Raw genomic sequence first — 21,428 nt, 5'->3', positions numbered from 1 at the left:
AGCATGAGGGCCTGTGGTTCATAAGCGTGGCATGAAAAAGGAGGAGCCCGTACACTGTGTGATTCAGTACATTCGTGTGGACGCTGTACAGAGGGAGCTTTTGACAACCGTACCGGCATAGTGCTTCCGCGTCAAAGTATCTGGAATGTCTGTGGTCGATGATGACCAGGTCATGGTGTTTCTCCAGGAGACTCTCAAGCGCAGCCTCGGGGGTCCGTGCCACGTTGCACCGGAAGTTGGCCTTCTCACACGCCCAGTAGAAGCCATTATTCTGACTGTCCTCTTTGGCAAATACTAAAAGTACCTGAACCAGAGAGAGAGAGAGAGAGAAAAGGGTCAGCGGTTACCATAGAAACAACGACATCCACAAACACAGCCGGTAGCGAACACGGTAACACGCCAACATATTCAAACTGAAACTGTAGCGTGTGACGTACACCGAAAAAAAGTTACAAAGGAAGTTACGGAAAAAAAGACAGTGTGATAGACGAGCCTTGCCCATGCCTAACACTGAGGCTGTCCTGTATCCAGCTACCACAGGCCCCATATCCACTGCCTTGACCCCTTGACCAAGCTACTGGCTAAGCCAGCCTTGACTGGCTGTGGGCCCACACCCGCTCTGGGTATGGAAGCCATCGTCACAGCAGGTTTCTAGGTGCGTACATACACTTGCTGCCAGCAGACTCCATAGAAGCGAGGGAGCAAGGGAGTCAGTTGGCTGAGCGGTGAGGGAGTCGGGCTAGTAATCCAAAGGTTGCCAGTTCGATTCCCGGTCAGGCCAACTGACGTTGTGTCCTTGGGCAAGGCACTTCACCCTACTTGCCTCGGGGGGAATGTCCCTGTACTTACTGTAAGTCGCTCTGGATAAGAGCGTCTGCTAAATGACTAAATGTAATGTAAATGTAGAAGCCCTTACTGGATACAGGGCAGGAGTTTTAGGCCCGCCTCCAAGGAGCGCCGCAGCACTAAGCGCAGATTCATGAGTCACTCTCCCAAACAGACGTCACCTCAAACAGTTGGCAGGGAGCAGAATGAACGTAAAGAATGGAAAGTTTGTTCAGCGGTCTCAGGGTTGCATCACAACTGCAAAATCGAGTTAGGGTACAAAGACGTGTTTCTGTTCAGAGAGCGGGAGAGTTAAGTCCCTGAGTATCACTGTGTGTGTGGACAGAGAGTCTACGGCAGTATGATTATCCTTCTGAATCAACCGGAGGGGGGGGGGGAGGGGAGGGGGGGGGGGGTGTATGGCATTATTTAAAGCCTGGAACTTCATAAAGCCAGTCACAGGCTAGTCACAGACCAGGCCACTTAGGGCAGAGTGTAAGTTGTTCATACAAACAACATTTTATGACAACATCGTGAACTGTCCCATCATAATCGAGTGCAGCAGCAATGTTTGGGTCTACTGGGAATAAGATCCAAATTCCACATTGGCATGTTAGGTTTAGGGTTACAATGTCTGTACAAAAGTCAACATTCTGGTGGAGGCATAGGATCAAGACGGGGCTGGTCTCGTCAGAGGCCTGTAGTGTGGCCTGACACCTCTCTCCTTGTCTGCTAACCATTCACACAACTGTTCACGTACATCTCTGGAAGCCTACACAACAGCATGGGCAACATTGGGACACACAAGTGAAATGAGGAAGGAATGTGTGAAGTATGTAGTTCTAAGTGGTTTGTAGTATTCCACCTCCAGACATCAGAGGGGAGTGGGGGGTGATATGAACACTGTCTGAACTCTGAGAACAGAACTCTGAGAACAGAACTCTGAGGACAGAACTCTGAGGACAGAACTCTGAGGACAGAACTCTGAGAAGTTGAGGACAGAACTCTGAGAACAGAACTCTGAGAACAGAACTCTGAGGACAGAACTCTGAGGACAGAACTCTGAGGACAGAACTCTGAGAAGTTGAGGACAGAACTCTGCAGACAGAACTCTGAGGACAGAACTCTGAGGACAGACACCTGCCCTGAACCCTTGTACACCACAGAGCAACACTGAACCCTCACACAGGCCCAATAAAACTACCTACTCACCTCCCAGTAGCTTGAGGTAGTTTTCATTAGAGCTATGAAACAATTCACGTAAATGGATGACAGTGGGATCACAATGACTAAATGAACAATGATAGAAATAACCAAGATCACAGGGTCAAAGGCATCCCCTTCAAACTGCCTGTCTGTCTGCCTGTCTGTCTGCCTGTCTATGTGTCTCTCTTCAGTCACCTCTTTATTTGACTACATAACACATGACAAAGGAGAGAGCAGAGTGTTTCAGAGCTGCGGTATAATGACTAACTGAACGGAGAATGTCTGACTTGCGGTGACAAGGCTCATGCGGGCCCATTGCTCCTTCTGTGTGGCTCTCATATAACATGCATTGTTCATTATGGTATGTTTATAGTCATTCATGTTTGGTCCCGTTGCCGTGGCAACCCCAGGGTACGTCACACTCACAATGTGTCCATTAAGAGTTTTTTTTTTTTTTTTTTTTTTGTGGCTTGAATGGGTGATTGTTATCTTAAAGCTAGCTGGGTGGCATTGCTTTCTAATTAAAGAGTAGCCTAAACTGCTGAACATGTCAACTGTCACTTCTGGCCCTTCATTGACCTAAAGCAAAACATGGACCCAACCTAAAATTGGTCTAGAACCAAAGTACCACATCAAATACCAGACTTTCAAGAGACAGAAGCCTGGGTAGATCTGCAACACTGTACGTAGACAGATAGAGATGGGCTCACAGTTCGGTGGAAATGTATTTTCTTCATGCTCATGTTCAGCTTCATGGATACTGTGGTGTGGGGAGATACAGTACCTGAAGCTGGTCTTCGTACAACTTCATTGGTCCAAACTGCACCTCTGTTAGTGTGGTCTACAAGAAAAGAGACAGACTGTGGTTAGAAGGACAATCTATTCAACATGGTGTCTAGAAGCACGGAGCCTTGACTGGAACATTCCGGAACACTCGCACGGAGCACCCTATTCATTCTTGCCACATCTCCGACAGACTGATCTCGAAGTTGAATTTATTTGGAACCTGAAATCGGATCGGACACAACACAGTGGGGACCTTGCAATCCAATTCAGTACGGATAGAAATTCAAAACCATCCGCCCAGAGACGTAGAGGAAATAAACACTGTGTCACTGATTACAAACAGACTGATGGACGAGTCATCACACTTTCCCTACATGTGAATTCTCTCCTCCAGTCTGCAAATAATTTTGCTTCCCTCCTGCTAAATGGAACCCAGCACAGGGGTTAGTAACCATAGTAACCAAGCCCCTTGCGGACCACCATCCCTCTAGGATTCCGGTTCTCCGTCAACAATCTACACACGTGAGGAACGTACAGAGGGAAACGTCAGAATAAGCCAGGCACGTCAAAATCACCCAATCACTCAAATGTAAGCCTTTGTTGAGAAAACCTGACAAAGCCCCCCAAAAATCTGTACAAACAAGCTGGTAAGTAGTAAGTCTCTCAGTAGTAATTGACGTCACTGCCACACTGGGTTCTGCTTGTTTGAAAACTCACAGGGAGCAAGTCCAACATCAGAAGGCCACACTGCTGATGAGAACTGTGATAATCTGATCTCTCACAGACACAAGAGCACATCCTCATGATAACCTCGTGTGTGCAGTTCTCATCTGTCCGTGTGTCCCGGCACATGTTCAAAGGCCTGACTAAATTCATGTAGGTTCATACCCTGTGCAGTCCACATCTCTGTTGACTTCTCCCTGGAATTTAGCTAAAATTTTTATGGTAAGAAAAGAACTGGGGAGGTGTGTGTTTGTGTGTGTGTGTGGGGGGGGTGGCCAGGTGGATACAGTCAATCTACAGATACACTAACCCTAAGTGCTTCTGTGCGTGAGTAGTGTTTAGCACTATACCCTGAAAATGGTCAATTATAAATCAAAATCAAATTAATGTCCTGTGTACCTAAATGCAAGCTACCAATCATTCCAAGGTGGTTTGTTTACAGTAGCTTTAGAAGAAAGGTTGCAGATGCTAGGTTAGGCCAGGATGAATAAACTAAAAGCTTAATCAACTTTCAACTGTCAAATGATTTATTTTGTTGAGGAACAAAAACACTCTTTGTTTGATCAAATTAAATGCAACTAAGATTCCCGTCAACAACAAAAAAAAATGTGGAAAGGTAGATAACATCTCAGTGTGATGATGTTTACTGTGCTGATGTGTCCTCCAGGGTACGGGAGCGGAGGGATAACAGAGGACAATCATCAGATATAAGGAGCCTGGCCCTGGTTTGTGAGCTGGAGTCTGGGTAGAATTCAAACAGAGCAGCATGCTCTGGTCTGGTCCAGCTAGGAGTTCCATCTGACTGTTCCTGGGATCTATTCGCTGAAATACTATCCGAACTGTACATGTCTGGTCTTTGATTATCTGCTGTACGTACTATATTCACTATTGGTATGTTGCTTTGGATAAAAGCATTAGCTGAATGAATTATTTTTTTGATGCATCAGAACACAGTGCTGTGGCCTGATCCTGGTAGAGTTCTAGAAGAGCAGTCTTTGGCTTGGCAGTGGGACATTCCCTGCTCTAATTGACGCTGACAGAACCAATACAACGCCGGCTGAGGTTGTGTAACTGAAATAGCCAGCCTGCTCTACACAGACACACACAGTGACACACACACACAGCCTGCCTCCCCAGACAGAATACAGCTCTTTCAGTACAGTACAACACACACACACACACACACACACACACACACACACAAACACACAGGCACACACATGAATCACTCACCCAGGCATTTGCATCCCTCAAACATCATGCTGGCACCCGACCAGGGGAAAGTGGGGGAAGTGAGTGAGCATGTGGACCAGGCGGGCAGTATGGACATGCTGTGTGTGTGTGTTTGTGTGTGTGTTTGTGGGGGCGCTTTTGCACTCATGCCCCTGACTGTACGCTGTGCCACACACACACACACATGCGAGTGAGCACGCACACACACTTTGGCCTGATTTAGCCAGGGCTTGTGAGTTGCTAACAGTAAGTGACAGGCCTGTTGACCTGGGGAGAGGCTACAGCAGATGCACTTTTGTTCCACTGCAGACCTTGTGAATGCAAGTATTAGCTTACTGCACTGTATTCTGGTCCTTGGAGTTTTGACAGAGACTGGACAAACTCGGTTAGTATGCTTTCCAGGGATTCCAAATGGACCAAGATTTGGGTGAATCCTCCGTCAATTCACTCCATTCATAAACCGAAAACTCGTCGTAAACAAAACTGAAAGACATAGGGATGGACCGGCTGCCAAAATAGCTGAAATAGTCCAATCAGCAGATTTCTAGAAAACCCAACCAAATCCAACAATATTGCCATGAACATGACATACTCAGACTTTTTCCACTCTGGGAGAGGATAACCTGCACAGCTGTTCTGTCATGTTGAAGACAGACTAAGCTGTCATCTCCACTGAGATGGCGAGACAGAAAGATAGAGAGAGAAAGAAACAGAAAGAGAGAGAAAAAAAGAAAGAAAAGACAGAAAAAAGTAAGAGAGCTGCTCCCATTCAACACACCTAATGTATTTACATAGCAGAGCAGCGATGACCCCATATCCTGCTCTCTGTGCATCCAGACCTATGGATCTGCTCCTCGGGCCGCCCAGCCTTGCACACCGCTGGGAGAGTGGCTTTCCACTAAAGTGAAAAACAGGAAATTGGATGACATTGTTCGGGGCGCGGACGTCAGCAGAGAGAGATAGAGAGAGTAAACAGCTTCCTCTTCCCAGAGCAGTCACCAGGATGCAGGGAATCCTGGAATGGCGGCTCTTCTTAGCTCTGGGGTAACACCTAGATCACTTGGTGGAATCTGCAAGTCTAAAATACTCATTTAAGTCTGGCTTGTTTCTCTTCATGGTTTCCATCTTGCCATCCTCTCAGAATAAGTGTTCATCTGTAAACAGGCCTCAAGTATGTGCTGCTAGCACTGCCTGCCCCTCTACCAGTGTGGACCAAATGAAGATGAATCAATGTTCCTCATTAGGTCTGATTAGGTATTAGAGCCAGCAACAGGTGTGAGACGAACACTCTGTACCAGGCAGACCATCACTGTCTGCAGCCCAGATCCCAACCAAGCTAGCAGCTAACTAGCCTTAGCTTAACTTAAATGTGCGGTACCGAATTTTTTTTTTTTTTTGTAGTCTGTATGTTTTTAAGATGGTTACAGAGCAGCTCCAAACCAGTAGATCCTGTCGCCAACCCAAAACTAGCTACACATCGGCCCTCAGAAGACGTGACTGTGTCCCTTCCCCTCGCCAAGACGGCTCCCACCACACGCTGGTTGTTTTCTGGTGCCCTTCCTCTAGCTTCCACAGTATGGTTTACTGAGCTGAGAACACAGCCACTGACCTGGAAACATAGTCCCAACCACCCCTCCCCCAACACTCCAAGTCAAATAACATGAAAATGAGGGACATACTGTATCTGGTACGTTAATATAATTACTGTGGTTCATCCATTTAGAAAAATAACAGGAACAAACGCTGCGAGACAAATATGTAATGCATTTGCACACGTGCCTTAATTTAGCCCTTCCACATGCGTTAACCACGTTGCCCAAATCGACAGTCGGCCGAGCAGAAGTTTAGGTGAGTCACCTGCAGCCAGTCAGACAGACAAGCAAACAGCCACACAGGCAGTCAGACAGACACGCAGGTAGAGGTAGACAGACAGGTAGACAGACAAGCAAACAGCCACACAGGCAGTCAGACAGACACGCAGGTAGAGGTAGACAGACAGGTAGACAGACAAGCAAACAGCCACACAGGCAGTCAGACAGACACGCAGGTAGAGGTAGACAGACAGGTAGACAGACAAGCAAACAGCCACACAGGCAGTCAGACAGACACGCAGGTAGAGGTAGACAGACAGGTAGACAGACAAGCAAACAGCCACACAGGCAGTCAGACAGACACGCAGGTAGAGGTAGACAGACAGGTAGACAGACACGACTGAGGAAAGTAGGCCACATATAATGGTGACGTTCTCTGCTCTCTCTCAGTCTATATAGGACGCAGTTACAACCGCTGGTGAAACAGATCCACACAGGCCCCAGGCCTGGACTGGTAATCTGGCATACCTGCCCGGTGGGCCGGTGCACTTGGGGCGGATATGATGTGATATTTAATATATATATATAAATCTTTATATAATTTTTGTCGTGGCCAGGGCAATTTTTTTGTCCCAGTCCAGCCCTGGCTAACCCTGGACAGTGCAGGAATACTGCCTGCCCTGGGTCTCTTCAACATGCATATTCACACTTCAGGCTTACGTGCTACTGAATTAAAAGCAACCGAGTGTGCTTGAGGACGGCTGTAACTCTGTTCCTCCTCATCCCAGTGAGACTCGACTGATCTGTTCATCTGTGGAGGGATGGACCGTCTCTGGGACAGACAGATATATACACACTCACACACACACACACACACACACACACACACACACACACACACACACACACACACACAGGCCCCCTACAGTAAAATTTGGCTACACACACACACACACACACACACCTAATGCCTGTCCACACACACACGCACACACACACCTACATCAATTCTGTCCACACACCCACCACTATGCAGGACTGCAACTATTGTTTGTACAAGCATGTACACTGTAAAGCATCCAGTTATGAATGAAATTGAATAATAATAATAATAAGTACATGAAAACTTTTTCATACAGGATACAAGTAGACTAGGACATAGATTGTGGCTCGTATAGTTAAAGTAAAGACTAAACAATAGTTAAAATAAGATTTAAATATCAATGTAACTATTGTAGAAAAGGAGTTCAAATGAATGTTTCATATTGCTTGGGTATATCACACAGTTCATGGTCTTGCTTCTCATGGGTCTGGGTTCTGTTTCATTACACAGTCCTGCTAACTGAAAAGGTCAAAGTTGTCTTTCGGTCCCACACAGTATGTACACAGGCGTGCCCACTTCATTTCATGCCGTGCCTGGCCACACTGCCTCAGAACGACCTGCCCCTCATTCTGTCTGCAGCGCTATCTCTTCAACCACAGCAGATAACACAGGGAATGCTAACGCTGACACACGCACACGCACACACACAGTCAAACAAACACACACACACAGTCAAACAAAGGCAGGGAAGACACAACACAACTCAAAGGGGACAGAACACATAATTGTAGTGGAATTCCAGCAAAAACAAGCTAGTCTACGGTTAGCTAAATCAACGTTAGCGGAAACGGACTCCTTAGCGACTTGTCCCCGTTTCTCCGTAACCTTCACACATGGCCCTCACGGCCGGCTTGGAGGGTGCTGCTAAAATCACCCGCAGCCGTGAGTCGTTTTAAATAAGCCTTCTCTCGAGGAGTGAACTGGATGTCATTAGATCACAGCTCAGTGTTCCTCCAGGAGACACAGAGTACGACACACAGACCACCACGGTGACGATCCCGAGTGACATCACAGAACACGGATTGTTCCAGGCAGACGCTGCTCTGCTGTGCCAACGTGAATTTGTGTGTGTGTGTGTGTGTGAGTGAGAGAGAGAGAGAGAGAGAGAGAGAGAGAGAGAGAGAGAGAGAGAGAGAGAGAGAAGGGAGATTCAGGGACAGAAAGTGTGTGTGTGTGTGTGTGTGTGTGTGAGGGGGGGGGGAGGATGGAACAATGTGTGTTTAAACCACTTGTGTGTGTGTGTGACGTCAAAGGGACAAGCAGTGTTCCCATTGGTACTGACACAGCCTAGATATGTGTGTGTGTGTGTGTGTGTGTGCATGCACTATATTTCTGTGTGTGTGTGTGTGTGTGTGGTCTGTGCGTCACTGTGCCAAGGAGAGTAACTTTGAGGCCTTGCTCTGGTGCATTTCCTGCTGCCAGATCATGTGATGAGGGTTAGATACCAGATCATGTGATGAGGTGTAGACAACAGATCATGTGATGAGGGTTAGATACCAGATCATGTGATGTGGGGTAGACACCAGATCATGTGACGTGGGGTAGAGACTGAGAGAGCAACAAGAGCCCTGAGCTGTCTACAGGGGGAGGGTGGATATTTGTTGCCAACACAAAAAGTTTTCACTGATCAAGAACAACTCTTTTCATAACTTAACTATTAGAAATGAACACTAATCTCGTAATCTTAAAAAATAAAAATAATAACGAATAAATACCTGAAACTAATTACATTTAGTCTTTTTTTGTGTGTGTTTAACTAGTGTTGGTGAGTTTAATGTGTCCCAGTGTGCTAAGAGTATATATCCATGTGTCACCTCGTTGCTCATCAGCATGGCTTCCTCCCTTGGGTTTTGACTCAACGCACAACTGACCTCCTCTTATAAACACAACTTTGGCCAACTACGCCACCGCTAAACTAGCAATTTGTTGGGGGGATGTGGGGCTGTGTTTATACTAACTAGTGAGATGATCCAATTCAACTATGATACTGCATATCTCTGACACATTGTTAGCCATCGAATACCCAGAGAGGTCCAACCTGCCTCCTCTGTTGGTTTTCAACTCAAACTGTCACTACGGGCGTCATGGCGAGCAGAGAGACAACACCGGTAGCCAGGTGAGCACGGGCACTCAGACCCCCATCTCACCAGCATGAAGGAACGCCATGTCAGGGATGTTAGAAAATCGGTTAGGGAATCGGGCTAGCAATCAGAAGGTTGCCGGTTCGATTCAGGCTGTGCAAAATGACGTTGTGTCCTTGGGCAAGGCACTTCACCCTACTTGCCTCGGGGGGAATGTCCCTGTACTTACTGTAAGTCGCTCTGGATAAGAGCATCTGCTAAATGACTACATGTAAATGTAGATAGAACCTTCTGAAGTCTTCCCAGTGGTATGAGACGGTTACCACAAACCAGTCCCAACCAAGCAACCAAGTGCCTTCTTTGTTCAACCACTCGCTGGTCATACGGCATGTCAGTGATCTGTGCTTGATGTCCTTGATCTCAAACAGAAGCTTGACTGGAGAACATGCAATGCATACATCCCATTACAACACATTGAGACCAGTATTCCATTCATTGTTTGTTCCACGAATGGCCTTGATAACTCAAAATAGGCATGTCATTCTAGGTCCTTTTCCAACATGGATAATATAAAATACAAGGATGAACCAATTAAGTAAAAGCAGAAGTCAATTACTGGAATGAATCAAGTGTAAATAAATTTCTTGGTGAGCAAGGTGCTCTTCTCGTTGTTCACCTTCAAGGTATTTCTGTCCTTATCCAGATTACCCAGAAATACGCCTAATACCAGGCCAATCCTAAGCCACAAGGACAGTGCCCAGCTAAGATCTCCAAGCCCCAGTGTCACATCACTGATCATTACTAACCAGGTCTTCCCCAAGACCATCATCCTGGATATGTGACCAGTGTTGCCTCCTCCTCTTCACTTGCTATGAGTAGAACAGTGAGGTCAGTGTCGTATGAGGGATCAGCGAGGCCTGTGTTAGAGCTAGGCCCAGGTTTGGCACAGATACACACACACACATGCATGTACACACACTCTGCACACATACTGACAAACACACTCAGACCTTTATGACCTACACCTGACCAGAAAACTTTTTTTTCTCCAGAAAACCAACTATCATTGACACATTGTTATCCAGTTTCCCTTTTTCTAGTATTGAAATACCTCTTCTCGTTCATGTTTCTTGCCTGCAAGTGTGTGAATTAACACAGTAGTTCTGCTGTGTTGCAACTGTATGGAGATTGGGCAGTGGTGTGACAGTGCAGGTTTCACAGCACACTCTCTCGCCCTCCCCCCATCTCTCTCCTGCTCCCTCCCTCCCTCCCCCCCATCTCTCTCCTGCTCCCTCCCTCCCCCCCCCATCTCTCTCCTGCTCCCTCCCTCCCTCCCCCCCATCTCTCTCCTGCTCCCTCCCTCCCCCCCATCTCTCTCCTGCTCCCTCCCTCCCCCCCCCATCTCTCTCCTGCTCCCTCCCTCCCCCCCATCTCTCTCCTGCTCCCTCCCTCCCCCCCATCTCTCTCCTGCTCCCTCCCTCCCCCCCCCATCTCTCTCCTGCTCCCTCCCTCCCCCCCATCTCTCTCCTGCTCCCTCCCTCCCCCCCATCTCTCTCCTGCTCCCCCCCATCTCCCAAATGTACAAAGGCTTCTAGAAAGCTTTCTCTCTTTCCAGAAAGAAATGTTTAATGTGGAGCCCTTTTTTTGTAAACCAGCAACTGTATATTTTATTCTCAGAAATATGTGACTGTATTATTGTATTGCAAAACCTTACTTTACTGAAAATTAGGGCAGGGTTGAACTCTGACATCCCTAAAGATTCTCATTTACTTTTTCTAACAAAATCAATTAAGCTTTTGAGCTCATCCTGCTTTGTCCCTGCTAGCTGTCCCAGGACATCATCCAATTTGGCTCATCAACCACACCATTGTCTTGTTTTGGAAAGGTATCTTGGCTGAATCTTAACCAGAGATGTAGTTAATGTATGGAATGCACACAGTAGATATACTCATTAAAAAAGAGGTTAATCTCTGTAATTGTGCAAGAGTTGTGCAACGGAATGTCAATGTCAGATTTGTTAAAGTTTTGCTAAATTTTCTTTTAAATTTTCCTCAGGGGACTTAAGGAATAAAATTTGCATTGACAGTGCATTCACACTAGCTGTGCTAGGTGTCTGTGTGTACGTGAGTGTGTGTGAATGAATATGGGAATGTGTCTGTGAGTGTGTGTGTGTGTGTGTGTGAGAGAGAGAGGGAGAGCTTGTGTGATGCAACGTGAAAATGGGTAAAGAACTCAAATGCCCAGAGGCTGTTGTGTTAAGATGGTGTGTCATGCACTGTTACAGAAGGCCTCACACACACACACACACACACACACACACACACACACACACACACACACACACACACACAAGCTTGTATAGCTATTCTTGTGGGAACTAAATCCAGTCTTTCCTAACCCTAAGAAAAATTCAAACTCCTAACCCCAACCCCTAAAGTAAGTCTAACCCCAAAAAGAATCCCTATAAAAAGCACTTGAACTTGTGAGGACTAAGAAAATGTCTTCACAAAGTTTAATTTTTCTTAGTTTACTATTCTTCAGGGGACCTCAGGCCCTTACAGCATATGTAACAGCAGCACACACACACACACACACACACACTAGCCTCAACACCTATGCCAATTGTCAACTAGTGTAGGAATCTGACCTTGGCGTGGATTCATGTTTAGACTATTTCTAAGAGTCCTCTCATTGGTCGGCAAGCAGGTAGGTTGAGCTAAAGTTTCCCTGGTCGTGACACGACAGACACAGTGGTACACAGACACATTCAAGTTCTACACTGACATCAGAGAACACTGGTCATCAATTCACTGACCAGCCGAGTGTCCGTTTACAAACACAGCCAGTGTGACATGTCTGCAGCGGAGATCTCTCCAAACTCACATCTACACGAGGCAGCGCTGAAAGCTGCAGAAGGTCACTGTCTGGCTTCAGTCCAGTCGCTATGTCATTCCTGGGAGCTTCTGAAACAGAACAGAGAGTCTGGCTACAAAGTAAACACTTTTGGTGCCTTGTTTTAGAAGAACACCGCTTCTACAATCTTCTGAAGCTATCACATGCCGCCCTTATGATTCAAAGTTTCTATCCTTGAGGGGGAAGAGGACAAGCCATTGAATGCAGCCTTATTTGTGAAGACTATTTCAAAAACAATGGAGAGGTCTGTTCCACAATCAAACTCACCTTAGCTGACACCTCACAAGTGAACCATCTTCTGGAGCAAAAAAGGAAATCTTGACCAACATCAAAAGGAACAAATTCTTCCATTTAATTAACTGTAGTGTTCTAGAAGGGAATACCAATGCCAGACAATACAACAACATTTAACTTGATGTCAACTCAAATTAAATTGAAAAAAGTAGTCCAATAGTATGCTACCATGTAGACCACCAATGATACTTTGTTTCGATATTTAGTTGTCGTTCTAATATGTGGAGGCTGCACTCATAACATTAACCTGCATAGCACTTGATAGTTAACTGGGTTTGTTCCAGAGCCTTGAAACATGGGACTGTTCTGGTGTACTACAGTTCATCCAGTAGTCTAGACAGTGTTCATGGGCCCCCATCCCTTCGTGGCCTTCAGCTTATGTGCCAGCAGAGATAAAAAGTAAAGTATGACATGGCAAAAAACAAAATGCTAACCGACATGCTGCCACTGGAGATACCCCAGACAGGACAGGAAGCACGGGTGCTGCAGAAAAAACACACAGGTCAACCTGCTGTGGATTTTGGCTAAGTACAAAATGGAATGTCCATCTCATTTAACACGTGTGAGTGAGGCTTAGCGTACAGTATTTTGAAATGACACAGAATAACACTCGAATACAAAATGACACCTTTTACAAACGCCTACTACAATATTCTGCATTCTCTACATGTCTAATCCAGTAACTCGCTCTTTCCTGAACTAAGCGCAGCACGGAAAGTCACACAGATAGTCGTTCAGACTGAACAGGTACCACTATTTTCCCTGTGTATGTATAAACATGACATCCTCTACGTAAACAAGAGCTGAAGTTATATCCTATCCCGCTGTCACATGAGCAGACGCCTGGACATCCGCTGAAACACTACCAGAACCAGACAAGCAACATTTGAGGCTGCTGAATATTTACACAGTCTGTAGTCCCGTAACCGATGACAGCGGAGGAGTATCTGTCACTTAACCAAAATGACCTCTGTTCAATAACTGAGATACACGTGAGAGGAATTGACCTTCATACTGCTGAGAATAAGACACAGGAATAGCAATCAGAGGAGCAGAATAAGAAAGGGGAGCAGAGAGAGAGAGAGAGAGAGAGAGAGAGAGAGAGAGAGAGAGAGAGAGAGAGAGAGAGAGCAGGGAGAGAGAGAGGAGCAGAGAGAGAGGAGCAGAGAGAGAGAAGCAGAGAGGAGCAGAGAGAGAGAGGAGCAGAGAGAGAGAGGACCAGAGAGGAGCAGAGAGAGAGAGGAGCAGAGAGCAATAGAATATGTGGTGTGAAAACGCCAATGGGTAGGGTGTTTTTGTATGGACATAATGACAGACAGTGAGAGGTGAGAGAAAGCTAGTCAGAGAACGAGAGACAGAGTGAGAGAAGGGCAGAAGGAAGGAACATCAGTCTCTCCGCTCCTCACTCAGCTCCACAAGCAGCACAGTGGATTAATTCATCACCATACTAAGCCTTTGCCCTCCTCTGGAATAAATTACCCAATGGCGCTCAAGTTAGACTCCAAACATGCACACACACACACACACACACGAACACACGAACACACACACACACCCGTCAGCTCCACTCTAGTGGCCAGAGAGGGCTCAAGAAAGCACACGGCTGCAATGTGGGGACAGGAAGCCCTCATCTTGAAGAGAAGTCAGACAAACCACTGGGCCAGTCTTCTAAACTCGACCGGAAAGTTCTAAGGCCGAACACAAGTATACCAGTGGTGCTTCGATAGCAGGTTCTGGTTCAGAGGAATCACCTGATCTGACATCACTTCTGCAGCCAGAATACTGGTCTTCACTGAGCAGACACCAGGGTGTGAGGGAGAGGGCAACGTCTGCAGACTAAGACTGGGGACAAGCTGCATACGGAACCAGCATGCTGTCGAGGGGTTTCTCTTAACCCCTGTAATGGTTCAAGTTGTTGCAAACTGATCCCAAACCTGTGTATTGGGTTTGCTCTCTTCCCTGCATGACCCCGTCGGGCTTCATAGAGCAAGGCTAGATAAACTTTGCTGTGTTTGGTTGAACCCTCTGTCAGTCTCTCTGTCTGCCAGCCTGTCTGTCTGCCAGCCTGTCTGTCTGCCCCCATGCCTGTCTGTGTCTGTCTGACACAATAATCTTCTATCTGCCATCCTGCCTGTCTGTCTGCCAGTCCTCCAGCCTGCCTGCCTGTCAGCCAGCCAGTCTACCTATCCATCTGTCTTGATGCCAACCAGCCAGCCTGTCTCTCTGTCGGCCTGTGTTTATGCCAGCCTGTCTGTCTGTCTGTCGGCCTGTGTTTATGACAGCCAGCCTGTCTGTCTGTCGGCCTGTGTTTATGACAGCCAGCCTGTCTGTCTGTCGGCCTGTGTTTATGCCAGCCAGCCTGTCTGTCTGTCCACACATGTAGCCAGAAATGCACCCACAGACTACAACAACCATCACAAGACCTTGTACTTGAGCCTTATCAGAGCCAGAGCAGCCCAGATGGTAACGTATCCTTGACGACACAGACTCGCATCACTCTCTCAGCGCCCAATCTGAGCAGTGGAGCACACTCCCTACGAGCACGTCTCTATCTTCCCCACACACACACACACACACACACTCTCCCGAATAAAACGCCTTTATCTCCCTTGCACACACTTGCAAATGCATGCAGACAGTACACGCCACTCTCATCACCCACAGATCACAGTTGTTATTACAAACCGAAGGTGGCAAAGTCAATATTTTTTAACTGATAATCATCATGTGGATCATTGCATCTTAGACTACAATATTCAATTCTACAGCCTTTAAGTTACTATATTCAACTCTACCATATTCCTAGTCTACAGTATCCAAGTCTATAGAATTCAAGTCTATCGTAACCCAGTCTATAATATCCAAGGCTGTAGTGAAGTAGATTAATTGCAGTGTTGGTTCCATCATAACGCTTCAGCCTTTCCAATTCAAGGAGATTTCTCGTCCATTAGTCTAACTGGGTGTAAGAAGTGATGTCCCTGGCGTCTTGATGAGGGGGCGTCTGTCACACTGTTACGTATCCCACCCTGTTTGTATTTGTTTTCTGTCTGTGTTCCAGTAGGTGGTGTTGGAAAATGGCCTATCCCCAGCAGCGAATCATCATCACACCCTCCAATACCAACTCCCACCTGCATCCAATAATCAGCCGTCGCCAATCAGCCAATCACATCCATCCATCCGCTGTTTAAATAAGGGCGCCATGTTTTTCGAAGGGAAGCTGTGTTGAGTGGAGACTTGTTTTGTGACGTATACATTGAAACATACACTTTTGACACATCCATACGCGCTCCTTTTCTGACACTCATTCCGTACAGACCCGTAGTCTTTTGTTTGTCTTTTTGTCCAAGTGGGTATGACATAAACACTGACTTCTCACTGGATCCTGTGGCGACATTTGGCCACAGCATTCAGCTTGACAGAGGCCTTCAAATAGCCTGCAGTCTGTCAAACAAACATGCGCTCAATACACAAGCACACATTGGCACCCACACAAACATACACACTCACATAAGGTGAACATAACAAAACGGAAAACAGCTGAAACATTGTCTGGGAGCCCACAACATTGTGTACACAGTTATTATAGTAATAAATGTACAAACAACTTTTATGTTTTAGAAATAGAATAAATAGTTTCATGAGGCTGTGATGTAATGCTAGTTGAAGTATGAAAGCAGCCAATGAGGAGCCGCAAACAGGCCTCAGCTCGGCTCCACGGAGCTCGGTTCGATTCCCCCCTCATTCAAAAAGTCAACTGATATTCAATACAACTACTGATTAACATTTACATTTACATTTAGTCATTTAGCAGACGCTCTTATCCAGAGCGACTTACAGTAAGTACAGGGACATTCCCCCAAGGCAAGTAGGGTGAAGTGCCTTGCCCAAGGACACAACGTCATTTGACACAGCTGGGAATCGAACTGGCAACCTTCAGATTACTAGCCCGATTCCCTAACCGCTCAGCCACCTGACTCCCTGATTAAGCCACCTGACTCTTGATTAACAAGTCAATAGCTTTGAAGACTGGGCCTGTTGCATTTTTCCCGCAGCCTAATCCTAACCTTGGATTTCTTATATTATAAACAGAACACTAAAGTCACGTGCCTGACCCTGTCATGTGGTACAGAGCATGACATGTGTACAGTGTTGTTTGTGATCCGCCCGCTCTGTGTCCACTGCTCTTCATAATGACACTGCGAACAGTGCTGGGGCGATAGAGCCAGAGCTGTGAACACTGGAGCAGTGACCGAGCGATCAATGCCCAATATTGATCTCCAACAGCAGGTAGGTATGGAAATCAGATCTCCTCATCCAAACCCAGCTGCTTAAAATAAACACACAAGCTTTCATGCTGCTGATTTCATAGGCCACTTGATGGAAATAGACATGTGCTTCTGGTAAGTTCTACGTAAGGACATCTGAGTGTTTTTAACAAAGACTGTATGCTGTATACCACAGTATGGGTCCTTCAATACATTACTTCTATTAGGTTATTTTAGCTGCCAGATGCCTTAAGTACTTAAGTCTACCCTAAGACAGGCCCAAGCCTGCTATACCTGTCCTGTACTTCTAGTGTTAAGGAAACAGCTCTGTATGCAGAATAGAACAACATGGTGACACGATTACTTCAAGTCCAACACACATCTTCTGGCTATGGCATAACTTACAACTATAAATTAGCATGTCAGCATGAATTCAACATGAGGAAAAATAGAACACTCACAGTAGCTGTTAAGTCAGTTAGATTGAATTGATGGGTCCAGTTTCAGCTCAACCCCACACATACATTACAAATCAAACATCTGAACTATTCTGTATGCATTGAATTAGCCTACAAGAAGCTCTAAACAAATTGATAGTAAATTAATTTGAGAACCTTTTTTAGGGAACGACTACGTGATGAGAGATATGGTTCATCATTAATGCTGTGCACTGCTTCCCTATGTTTTAACCCCAGGCCCGCAGCTTGTGGAGGAATCAACCCTATGACTGGTGCTCATGACCCATTGACCTGCCGATAGGGATTGAAGGCAGGCATGAGGTACAGTTAACTGTAATCCACTTTAGGTATCAATCTAAGAGGCCCACGTTACTTTAGAATAGCAGTGTTGTAAATAAAAAACAAACAGGAAAAAAACAACCTTAATTAAACGTGACATCAAACACGGTAACACAGTCTCCTCTCTCGGAGTCGTTCCCTCACCTTGCAACTCGAGGGTTTTATCGGTAGTCCCGAGGCAGGATTTCCTTGCTGCTGTGTAGTATTAGTCTGCTGGGGCGAGTGGGCATCCTCGGACTCTTTTCCACCGTAGACCACCCTATCTGAGATATGAATGCTTGAAGCACAGCCCATGCTTCAACCCCACTTCACACTATTTATTTTCCCCAAGTGCTTTACTTATACCCGAATGTCATTCGTAATGGCCTTTGTCATCAGACGTCTTCTTTCTTGGATTAATCTTAACGTAAAACGTGTCTACCCAGTTTTCCTAGCATAAAGAAAGCATGAATAATATATATATATATATATATACACAAATATATATATATATATATATATATCCTTCTTCCCCCTACAGTCTTACCAGGAAGCTTATTTCCTTTCTCTGTCCTTTACATTAAGTTAATTGAAGATATTTTCCAAAAGGTCTGTTTTATCCTCGTACACATGAATCCCGCTATTCTTCAATTTTGCTGTTCAGATTCCATTGGCAATGGATCCCTCACTCTGGTTCCTCTGCTCGTCTTCGTACCACATCATCATTTTCTCGTTTTAAACTTTACTCTTCTCAAGTAAACGTCAGCTTTCTTCAATTCATGCAATAGTTTTATCCATGTTTGTCCAAAGCCACTACTGATGCCGTCCTCCCCACCCAAAACCATCCAATTTTATGGGGAGTTCTCTTTTCCTTTAACAATCTGGTTACTTCAATTCAAGACATTGGCCACAAACCCGTTCTCACGACAGTTTGCTCCAGTCCTGAGCCGTTCATCACCAACAGGCTAAAATATTCACACAGCATAGCATTCTTCTGATCAGTCGCTCCAATGTCAAGATTCCCCCATGCAACAAAATGACATTTAGTCTGACACAACACTCCATTTATCTACAGAAATCACACAATTCGGAAAAATAGAAATCTTGGTGTAAAATCGCCATTCAGACATCCGTTGTCAGATTGAAAAAGCTTCGCCACAGATCACAAACCCGGGTAAAAATGGGTTAGTGTATCATAGGCCCACGGTTTTCCCTTTTTGAAAAAAAAAGATGTAGAGGCTGTCAAATCATATGTTGAGGTACCACCTCTGGTGAATGCAATCGCTTACAAAAACAAGAACGCTCCGCGTCCCCAAGTTTCGTGTTTCAAAAAGGAAGGCATGGGATTGATATTTATAAACGGATACGCAGAAATAAGCTACATAATGGGGTTTCTATTAGTCTTTTCTCTGCCTTCCTAGCGTTTGCCCTTCCAATTCTTCAGCACTGCTTGACAGCAGCACATCCAATAAAAGCACCCGCAAGGATTGACCTACAGCCTTTACTGACGTTAATGCAAATGAGCGCAACTCGGCTAATCAGCGTCGTCCTTGGCGCAGCTGGGTGGACCTCTCTTGCAGAGGGAACTTTGAAATTGCAAAGAGAACATGGAAATTCAGCGGGTCTTTTGGGGTTCGTTTGAATGGAAGCGGGATAGAGTGTCGATGACAAAAGGGATTGCGTCCCTTGCGTGTTTCGAAAGTTATTTGTGAAATCGCGTTTCAAACAAGCCAGACTAGCACATGTTAAATTGTGGTTGGATCGGTCTAGAATATAACAAGACTGTCCCACACGCCAACACATGCAATTTGACAATTTGACTTACAGCCTACAGCTGTTCCCTCTCATCATTATGTTTGGATCTTTTTAACAACAGGATATTAGGCCTAGACTATCAAACAGTCACTGTAGAAGCTCATAGCCCAAGACAATGACAGGTAATGTACTGTAGCCTGGAAAGCAGGAAATGATTAGAAAAGGCATTTATTTAAATGTTAAATCATGTTTACATGATTTTTGTTTATCTGTAAAGTTGTCACAATTCCTTTGAGGATACTTTGTCTGAAATATATAGCATGCCTCCAAGATAATACTGTTTATTTTCTTATTTTTATGACGTCTTAGTGGTTCATAAACAACTATGAGCTTTGTTTTCATTCTGCATTTTGATCATAAATATAGAAATTTGACGTCAAGAAGTAGACTAGGCTACTTCAAGACTAATTGTGCAAGGAGTAAAGAGGTATGAAGGGGGCATTCCATACACGCTGAACATTGAGTACATTATCAGATTCACCTCATGAACTTCTTCCTGTTGCCTCTGAACGGTGGAGTCCACGACACATAGCATGGAGTCTAATCAAATCTCAAAACCTTTTCCGATGCAGAAATGTATAGACATTATGCAACACTATCTTGAGCGTGTCATGTGTGAACTCTTCCAGGAGGTGGCACCAGAGGACAGACAATGAGTGGGATCACTTGTTTGTCACTACTTGAAATGTCCTTCCAAAACCAATCAAATTAAGCAAGTGATTAGTGTTTAATCCAGCTATGAGTATCCAAGAATATCTTCTGGTATGATTAAGTTAGACTAAACTACAGGACGCGTTCATATTGTACCACGCAGTGTATGCTGCACCTCAGGTATTTTACTACACTGAACAAAAATATCAGTGCAACAAACTATTTGCCAAAGGCCATAGATTTGGGCCTCATACATTAATTTCAGTTCACTGATTTTTTAAATGAGCTCTTAACAAAATCTTGCATGTGCGCTTATGTTTTTGTTCAGTGTACATTAGAGCTGTAAGCATATTTTGTAATGTTGCAGATTGTTGTTGTATTTGACCAGTTTCACTTATCAAATATCTGAAGTTAGATTATTTTTATTTTCAGAGAACTTCCATTGTCCACTTTATGGCAAGAACAAATATTTGTTAATTGGGAGCTTCTTAAAAGACAAAAGAATGGTAGGCCTAATATATTTAACAATCCTGAGAGACTTTGTCCCTTGCAGGCACCTAAAACTGGTTCAGATTATACCCTAACCCTACCAATCTCCTGGGCCAGTTCAGCATTGGATTAAGAGCTGTAGTGGCGATAAAAACACACTTTACTAAATAACACTGTTATTCTAGTCCACCGAACACCTATATAACTCCTGAATAATGCAACAGAAGCAACGTTAAAAACCCTTGAGAGGGGCATCCAATGGACATATCAAGAACCTGTGTTTAATTTAAAGGTTTATTAGCTGTTTGGGTTAGAATTACAGTAGTGTAGAGTAATGTGACGTAGGCAGGTAGGCAGTGACTTAAATGTGACTAAATTAGTAATATTTCACAATTTTGAGATTATAAAATGGCAACACGTTTAGTTTCTGCTTTAATTCCCAAGAGCTTCAGTGTGGTCTGGCACAGATAAATGCTGACGTGTGTGATGGGGCAAGCTAGTGTGGACCAAAGATGCCAGCTCACAGCTGTGGTTGTGAGTGAGATCATGCCTATAAACTGACCCCATAGTCGATTTTTTGAAAACGTTTTAAAAGTGACCGATACCAACCTGGTATGCAACACAAGGTAGATAGCAGCTACATTAAATGAAAAATAAACTCGACTGACCTATTTCAA

General features: G+C 45.1%; 1 protein-coding gene across 4 annotated transcripts in view; it reads right to left on the bottom strand.

The window, feature by feature from the left end:
- The window catches only part of pde8a (phosphodiesterase 8A), a 32,872-nt gene extending 13,626 nt beyond the window's left edge, over nt 1–19,246 (bottom strand). For 2 of the 4 annotated variants that reach the window (XM_067248697.1, XM_067248700.1), the window contains exons 1-3: nt 17,962–19,246; nt 2,816–2,872; nt 114–304 (exon numbers count right to left, since the gene is read on the bottom strand). In XM_067248697.1, coding sequence (XP_067104798.1) covers nt 114–304; nt 2,816–2,872; nt 17,962–18,111 — 398 coding nt within the window. In that variant the 5' untranslated portion in view covers nt 18,112–19,246. Of the gene's footprint in view, nt 1–113; nt 305–2,815; nt 2,873–12,431; nt 12,512–12,728; nt 13,094–17,961 lie in introns of those variants that run through there. The other 2 variants (XM_067248699.1, XM_067248698.1) reach the window with 2 other exon arrangements.
- Between the last annotated feature and the right edge of the window lie 2,182 nt (nt 19,247–21,428).

This window comes from Osmerus mordax, chromosome 13, assembly GCF_038355195.1.
Source record: "Osmerus mordax isolate fOsmMor3 chromosome 13, fOsmMor3.pri, whole genome shotgun sequence".
Classification (NCBI taxonomy): Eukaryota; Metazoa; Chordata; class Actinopteri; order Osmeriformes; family Osmeridae; genus Osmerus; species Osmerus mordax.
The sequence above is the reverse complement of the archived record's forward strand: the minus strand, read 5'-3'. Positions and strand labels throughout refer to the sequence as shown.